The following is a 9,033-nucleotide window of genomic DNA, read 5'->3' as shown; positions in this document are numbered from 1 at the left end:
CGTGTCCTCTGGGGCTGTGCTCTGGACAACCTCTGGGAAGTGTGCTGGGCGGAGACACTGGGGCCTGGGCAGGAGGGGAAGCCGCAGACCTGTGGGGTTGTGGGGAAGCTTTGTCTATAGACTTTTTTGACAGATATGAGATTCTAAATATTCAAGTGTTATAGGGGACAGTTGAAATTTTCAGTTTTCAATAATTTTCAGGACTTATGTGGAGAGTGTAATAATGAAATATTCACATGAGGTGGTAATAAATGGGTTGAATGAAACAGCAGAATTAAATATTAGAACTAGAAGGAACATTATGTAGAAAATACATTCAGTTGTTATCTTGTATTAATAACCAATTTTATTTTCAATATTGGAAGAATTAAAATTTTGTTTTTCTTTCCTCTTTTATACAGATGATGGCTCCAGGGGTGACCAATCTCATGGCCATGGCAGAATTCGTCCTCCTGGGCTTCCCCACCCAGGGGACCATGGGCTTCTTGCACCCTCTGCTCTTCTCCCTGGTCTACCTTTGTGCCCTGCTGGGGAACGGGCTCATCATCCTCAACACCACCCTGGACCGGCACCTCCACACCCCCATGTACTTCTTTCTGAGGAGTCTGTCATTCTCGGACCTCTGCCTCATCTCAGCCACGGTCCCCAAGTCCATTGCCAACTCTCTGAGGCATAGCAGCTCCATATCCTTCCCGGGCTGTGTCCTCCAGGTCTTTGTGCTGGTTATGTCAGTAGCTACAGAGATGAGCCTCCCCACGGTGATGAGCCTTGACCGCTATGCTGCCATCTGCCACCCCCTGCACTATGGAGTAATCATGAGCAGGGACAGGTGTGTGCAGCTGAAAGCTGTGTCCTGGCTGGGTGGGGGTCTCTATGCCGTGATGTTCACAGCTGGAACCTTTTCCTTGTCCAACTGTGGGTCCAAAATGGTCCACGAGTTCTTCTGTGATGTCCCCCAATTATTGGCTATTTCTTGCTCAGAAAATATAATGAGCGAACTTGTCCCCATTTTCATCAGTGTGGTCTGGGGTATCTGCTGTTTCATATTCATCATCATTTCCTATGTCCACATCTTCTGTGCTGTCAGGAAGATCCCATCCACAGATGGGAAGACCAAAGTCTACTCCACCTGCCTTCCCCACCTGCTGGTTGTGGTGCTGTTTCTCTCCAATGGATTCTTTGATTATCTGAAGCCGACTTCAGAGACCCCGTCCATGTCTGACCTGGTCATTTCTATGTTCTACACGGTGGTGCCCCCCTCCTTTAATCCCCTCATATACAGTCTGAGGAACCACGCGATGAAGTCGGCTGTGGGGAGATTGATGAAGGGCCAATACTCCAAGATGTGAGATATCACAATCTAAAATTATAACCCTCATTAATTCAGCTATTTCCCCCAACTCTTACAAGTCATCATTTATAAGCATAGATTTCTTGCATTAGGATTATTCTCTTGTCACAGATTCATATTCTCATAATCCTCACTATACTCCTGTTTCCTAAATGGCTGCAATACTTCACCCAAGCCCTCCATGTGTGATGTTTGTAAACTGAATCCAGCTCATGGTTAAAAACTTGTATTTGGGGGCGGAGCAACATGGTGGCGAGGAGACACTGCGAGTAAGATCTCCCATTAAAAAAAGTTAATAGGGAGGAAAAGCGGCAGGTCCCAGTGAGAACTGGGACACGGAAGATAAACGGGTGACTCCAGCAAACTACCCGAAGAAGAAAGTGGCCATAAAAGAGGACTAGAAGGGAGGGAAGCACAGAACCCTGCTCCCCTCCCCCACCCACAGAGGCGGCACTCTCCGACCGGCAGAGAGGAGGAAGAAAACAAACCAAAACGGCCAACAAGAACAAACGACGCAGCAAGCAGGACTGTGAGTGGAAAGGAACTATTGCAGCCACCACACCCCGTGAACGGGAGCTGAGGCGAACCCTGCAGGATCCGCCGCGGCGGTGAGCGAACGGCTCCGGGCGCCATTAGAGAATAACAAAGACCCCGGGAGACGCGCACACAGCCCCGGCTGCCGATGACTCCTGGAGGAACCAGAGAAGAGCAGAGAAGCCCACCCAAGATGCCGGCCAGTCCCAACAACACAGTGTCCCAACGCATACGGCAAATTAGAAAACAGACAGTAGGGAGGAGAAGAACCACACGCAACCTAGCAACTCTCCAGAGAAAAAGCACACCACAAAAAGAAAACCAGCCCCCAGATTGCAACGACAGTAACTTGGAAGAACTTCTGAGCCTTCCAGAAAGAGAATTTAAAATTGCCGTGATTAAAAAACTGACAGAAGTCATAAAGGAAAACAATGATAAGGGAAAATTAATCAACGATCAGAAGAATGAAATTGAGTCCCTAAAGAGGGAAGTAAAAGAAATGCAGGAGATCAAAGAATTAGAGAAAGAACTAAAGAATTCTGGGAAAAGCAATGAAAGCAGAATTGATGAAATGGAAGAAAGAATAAGTGCTCTTTAAGACACAGAAATAAAAAGAACCAAAACAGAAAAGGAAAGAGAAGTACGAAGGAAAAAGAATGAAGAAAGACTTCGGGAACTATCTGACTCCATGAGGAAAGGAAATATAAGAGTTATAGGAATACCAGAAGGAGAGGAGAGAGAAGTAGGAACAGAGAAAATATTCAAAGAGATAATTGAAGAGAACTTCCCAAATGTGAAGAAGGAGCTGAAAATTGATATACAAGAAGCAAGAAGAACACCAAACTTCCACGACGAAAGAAAAAATACAGCAAGACACATAATAGTAAAGCTCCCTAGAATCCAGGACAAGGAAAAAATAATGAAGCTGGCAAGAGGGAAGAAACAGATAACATTCAAAGGAAAGCCAATCAGGCTGACATCAGACTTCTCCGAAGAAACACTACGGGCAAGGAGAGAGTGGAGGGACATAGTCAACAGACTCCAAGAAAACAGATGCCAACCAAGAATACTCTATCCCGCAAAGCTCTCCTTCCTCTTTGAAGAAAGAATATGGACCTTCCCAGACAAACAGAAACTCCGGAATTTCATTGCAACTAAACCCCCACTCCAAAAAATACTACAAGGAGTCCTAGAGCCAGAACCTCAGAGGGACGAATAACAATGAAAGAAGGCCAAAAAAAAAAGTTATTAAAAGAATAAATAAACAAAATGAAAGGAAAGACAAACACAATGGCAAATACAGATGTTAACATATCAATATTAACTCTAAATGTAAATGGACTAAACTCTTCAATAAAAAGACACAGAGTTGCAGCCTGGATTAAGAAACAAAACCCAACCTTTTGCTGTCTCCAGGAAACACATTTAGCTACAAAAGATAAAAATAGGCTCAAAGTTAAAGGATGGAAAACAATCCTACAAGCAAATGGACCAAAAAAGAAAGCAGGAACAGCTATACTTATATCAGATAAAACAGATTTCAAACTCAAAAAGATAAAAAGAGACCCCAATGGTCACTACATTATGATCAAGGGGACAATACTTCAAGAAGAAATAACACTCATTAACATATACTCACCAAACGAAGGAGCACCAAAATATATCAGACAACTGTTGTCCTCTCTGAAAACAGACATCAGAGAAAACACATACGTAGTGGGAGACTTCAACACACCACTATCAACAATGGACAGATCAACAAGACAAAAAATAAGTAAAGAAACCAAAGCTCTAAATAAGGACCTAGAGCAATTGGGCTTAACAGACATCTATAGAACACTAAACCCCAAAAAAACGGAGTACACATTTTTCTCAAGCGCACACGGATCATTCTCCAGGATCGATCACATACTGGGGCACAAGACAAACATCAACAGATACACCAAGATTGAAATCATATCAACCATCTTTTCTACCATGAAGGCATCAAACTAGAAATACACCATAAAAAGAAGGCAAGGAACTTTCCTACCTCATGGAGATTAAAAACCACACTACTGGAAGACCACTGGACTAATGAGGAGATCAAAGAAGAAATTAAAAAAATTTTTGAATTGAACGACAAGGAGGACACCAATATCCTAAATGTATGGGATGCAGCAAAAGCAGTAATAAGAGGAAAATATATAGCAATAGAAGCTCACATCAAGAAACAAGAAAGAACTCAAAGAAACAACCTAATCTCGAAGCTCAAAGATCTAGAAAAAGAACAACAAAAAAAAACCCAAAACCAGTAGAAGAAAAGAAATAATAAAAACCAAAGCAGAAATAAATGAAATTGAAACTAAAAAAACAATCCAAAAGATCAATGAAACCAAAAGCTTGTTCTTTGAAAAAATCTATAAAATAGATAAACCCCTAGCCAGGCTCACAAAGGAAAAAAGGGAGAAAGCACAAATAAACAGGATCATCAATGAAAGAGGAGAAATCACAACGGACACAGCAGAAATCAAAAGAATAATCAGTAACTACTATGAACAGTTATATGGAAACAAGTTTAACAATCTAGAGGATATGGACAAATTCCTACAACTCTACAATCACCCAAAGCTAGATAAAGAAGAAATAGAACACCTAAACAGACCAATTACAATTAGCGAAATCGAAATGGTAATCAAAAACATCCCCAAAAACAAAAGCCCAGGACCTGATGGATTTACAAATGAATTCTACCAAACATTCAGAGACGAATTAGTGCCTATCCTTCACAAACTCTTCCAAAAAATTGAGAAGGAAGGGACAATACCAAACACGTTCTATGAAGCCAACATTACACTAATACCAAAACCGAACAAGGACAACACAAAAAAGGAAAACTACAGGCCAATCTCCCTAATGAACACTGATGCAAAAATCCTCAATAAAATTTTAGCCATCAGAATCCAACAATGTATCCATAAGATAATTCACCACGACCAAGTAGGATTCATTCCAGGGGCACAAGGATGGTTTAACATCCGAAAATCAATCAACGTTATCCAACACATCAACAAAAAGAAATATAAAAACCATATGATAATATCAATAGATGCTGAGAAAGCTTTCGACAAAGTGCAACACCCATTCATGATAAAAGCCCTTGAAATTCTTGGGATACAAGGAACATACCTCAACATCATAAAGGCCATCTATGACAAGCCAACAGCCAGTATCATTCTCAATGGTGAAAAGCTGAAAGCAATTCCATTAAGATCTGGAACAAGACAAGGATGTCCACTCTCACCACTGCTTTTCAATATAATACTGGAAGTCCTAGCCAGGGCAATAAGACAAGAGAAAGACATCCAAGGAATCCAAATAGGAAAAGAAGAAGTCAAAATATCACTATTTGCAGACGATATGATATTATACATAGAGAACCCCAAAAACTCCACAGAAAAGCTAATTCAACTCATCAATCAGTTCAGTAAAGTGGCAGGATACAAAATCAACACGCAAAAGTCAGTAGCCTTCCTATACACAAACAATAAATCTGAAGAAGAAGAAATCAAAAAAACATCCCTTTTGTTATTGAAACAAAAAAAATCAAATATTTGGGAATAAATCTAACAAAAGAGGTAAAGGACCTATACAAAGAAAACTATAAAATACTGTTAAAAGAAATAGAAGAAGACACAAAGAAATGGAGAGACATCCCCTGCTCGTGGATTGGAAGAATAAACATTATTAAAATGGCCATTCTTCCAAAAGCAATATACAGATTCAATGCTATTCCAATCAAAATTTCAATTTCATTCTTCAAAGAAATAGAACAATTATTGATGAAATTCATATGGAATCACAAAAAAACCCGAATAGCCAAAGCTCTCCTGAAAAAAAAAGAAGGGAATGGAGGCATTACACTCCCAGACTTCAAACTATACTACAAAGCCAGAATCATCAAAACTGCATGGTATTGGAACAAGAACAGACATACAGACCAATGGAATCGAATAGAAAATCCAGAATTAAACCCACAGATTTATGGACAACTAATCTTTGACAAAGGAGCAAAGACTATGCATTGGAGCAAAGAAAGTTTGTTCAATAAATGGTGCTGGGAAAACTGGGTCGCTACATGCAAAAGAATGAAGCTTGACCACTACCTCACACCATACACAAAAATCAACTCAAAATGGATTAAAGAACTAGACATAAGACCTGAAACCATAAAATATATAGAAGGAAATATAGGCGAAACACTACGTGATTTGCACATCAAAGACATCTTTACAGACACATCACCCAAAGCAGTGATAGTGAAGGCAAAGATAAACAGCTGGGACTACATCAAATTAAAGAGCTTCTGCACAGCAAAAGAGACAATAACAAAAACAAAGAGAAACCCCACCAACTGGGAGAACATTTTTGCACCCAACACTAATGATAAAGGACTGATCACAAAAATCTGCAAAGAGCTGATGAGACTCAACAACAAAGAAAATAATCCAGTCAAAAAATGGGCAGAAGAGCTAAAAAGAAACTTCTCTGAAGAGGAAATGCAAATGGCCAACAGGCATATGAAAAAATGTTCAACATCACTTGTCATCAGGGAAATGCAAATCAAAACTACCATGAGATACCATCTTACACCAGTGAGAATGGCACATATTAAAAAAACTAGCAACAACAAATGCTGGCGAGGGTGTGGAGAAAAAGGAACTCTTCTGCACTGTTGGTGGGAGTGCAAACTGGTCTAACCACTGTGGAAAGCTGTGTGGAGATTTCTGGACCTACTAAACATAGAGCTTCCATATGATCCAGCAATTCCACTCCTAGGTATTTACCCAAAGGACACAGAAACATCAATTCCAAAGAACACCTGCACCCCTATGTTTATAGCAGCACTGTTTACAATAGCTAAGCTTTGGAAACAATCCAAATGCCCAAAAATAGATGACTGGATCAAGAAGATGTGGTACATATATACCATGGAATATTAATCAGCATTCAAAAAAGATAAACACATGCAATTTGCAGCAACATGGATGGCGCTGGAAGGGATCATGCTCAGCGAAATAAGCCAAAAAGAAAAAGAAAAATACCGGATGGTCTCACTCATAGCAGGAATCTAGAAAACTTAAATAAGGGACCAGGAAAATGAATAACTATAAGAAAGTGAAAATCAAAATCAACAAAAAACTATGAACCAGAGACACTTTTTTAGGGGGCGGGGGTGGGAGGGGAGGGATTGGGGTCAGAATGGGGGGGCTGCAATTGTATGGGGAATATAACAATAAAATTTATTATTAAAAAAAAAAAACAAACTTGTATTTGGTGTAGAAAGAATGTTCTAGAACTCACATTCACCAACATTTACAAAATGTGAAGCAGTGGTAAAGTGGTTTGTCCTCAGGACCACATGGCCACGGGGCCCCAGTCCTGGGGCTTGGGTCCCACAGCCTGTATGTGTCTCCACCGAGGGCTTTGTCCTCGTTGATGGCAGGGGAGACAGAGAGTGAGGCCACCCCGTCCCTCACGATTCCTCACGGGGCGTCTTCCTCTAAGTGAAGTTCCTTCTCCTGTTCAAAGGACAAAAGGAAACCCCACCTGACTCTGCCAGAGGTGGAAGGATGGATGCTTCCTTGGTTCGTAGGAATCTATGAGTGAAACCTGGAATGGATGGAATGTTAATTTCTATGATGCCTGTTTGGATGCCAATGTGACAGCACCCCCTCGATGTGGTGTTTTCAGAAGTAAACTTACATGAATTACCTTTGAAGAACTATGTTTCTACTTAAAAGTTTATAATTTGTAACTTGTCACTGTGTTGATTTTTAGGTTCCCTTACTTTTCCAGATTGTATCTTGATCCTCTACCAGGTCTTCTCCACCTTCTTGTAGATTACAATTAAGTTCACTTTTCTTCCACTTGGGGACTGTGTTGTTATTTTTATGATGTAAAACATTATGCAAACTAAAGCTTGGTGATATTTGCATTTTTTTTTAAATAATTCCGCACATCTGCACTGCAGTCACAGAGGTTCTCCTTGTTTCCCTAACAGTGAGAACATGAGCTGAGGGTGGCGTTGCTCCACTCTGGGGGCAGGTCACTGTCCTGACCGATGGGCACATTTTGTCCATGAAACTATTTGTGATAATAAAATGAAGTTAATCACCAGACATGACTTGTCCATTTAAATCAGAATGAAATCTGCACTAGAAAATCACTCACAGTAATATTCATTTCAGTGATAGCATGAGAGCACACAGCCTCCCTGGTGGCGCCGTGGGTTGAGTGTTGTTCTGTGAAGCTCTGCACAGCCGCTGCAGCACAAGTTTGATCCCCAGCCAGGCAGGGAGCTACCCACATGGCGAAGCAGACCTCTCCTGTCTCGCCTGCTACTCCCCTCAGCAGTGTCTTCAGTCCGTCTGCCTGTTCTGCTCCCCATTCTGTCTGAGATGAATTCTCTCAACCTCCCTTGCCTCTGTGTGTACCCCAGTTCTTGTATAAATAAATAAATCTTTAAAAAATAAACATGAGAGCACAGTCTCCATCCACCTGGGATATGGCGTCATTCCCTAGTCAGATTCCTGTTGATGCATTTTCTGTTTTTCCTCAAAGAAATTCAGTGAGTTTCTGTGAGAAGGGATCTTTCCATGAGTGTTTTATCACAACATCACACTAATTTGTTATTTGTTCTTGTCAAGGAGGACACTCATTTTCACTTTTACTGTGTTCACCATGGGTCACTCTTCACTCCCCCACATGCACCAGTGTCCACTCAGAGTCTACTAAATGTCCTGCAGTGCCCGGCCCCTCCATCCACACTCCTATCTCCTCCCCTGTTCTGTGGGGTAAAGAGCAATTTTTTTCACTTAGTCCAACGTTTCCATTTGCTGTTTGCCACTATAAATTTTTAAATTGTTGGCTTTATGTTATAATCCACATATGGGTGAGACCAGCCAATGTCTTTCACTTTTTGTCTTATCTCACTAGCATACACTCTTCAACGTACACTTTGGTCCCTAAGGACACTAGTTCACCTCTTTAATAGCCGTGTGGTATTCCATGAAGTGTGGATCCACATTCTTTATTCACTCCTCTGTCCCCAGCACTTGGGTTGGGACCATGGCCGGCTAAAGTGGACGGTGCTGATGGGAACACGG

At 41.1% G+C, this 9,033-nt stretch overlaps 1 protein-coding gene across 1 annotated transcript; it reads left to right on the top strand.

The window, feature by feature from the left end:
* Positions 1-422: 422 nt before the first annotated feature.
* On the top strand, positions 423-1,337 carry LOC119250796 (olfactory receptor 14A16-like; the record flags this gene model as incomplete). The annotated part of the gene is made up of 1 exon (XM_037518401.1): positions 423-1,337. A coding segment is annotated over one exon (915 nt), but the record flags the coding sequence as incomplete, so codon positions are not given.
* Between the last annotated feature and the right edge of the window lie 7,696 nt (positions 1,338-9,033).

Source organism: Talpa occidentalis, unplaced genomic scaffold (assembly GCF_014898055.3).
Source record: "Talpa occidentalis isolate TD23 unplaced genomic scaffold, MPIMG_talOcc4v2.1 talOcc4.18, whole genome shotgun sequence".
NCBI classification, from domain to species: Eukaryota; Metazoa; Chordata; class Mammalia; order Eulipotyphla; family Talpidae; genus Talpa; species Talpa occidentalis.
The sequence above is the reverse complement of the archived record's forward strand: the minus strand, read 5'-3'. Positions and strand labels throughout refer to the sequence as shown.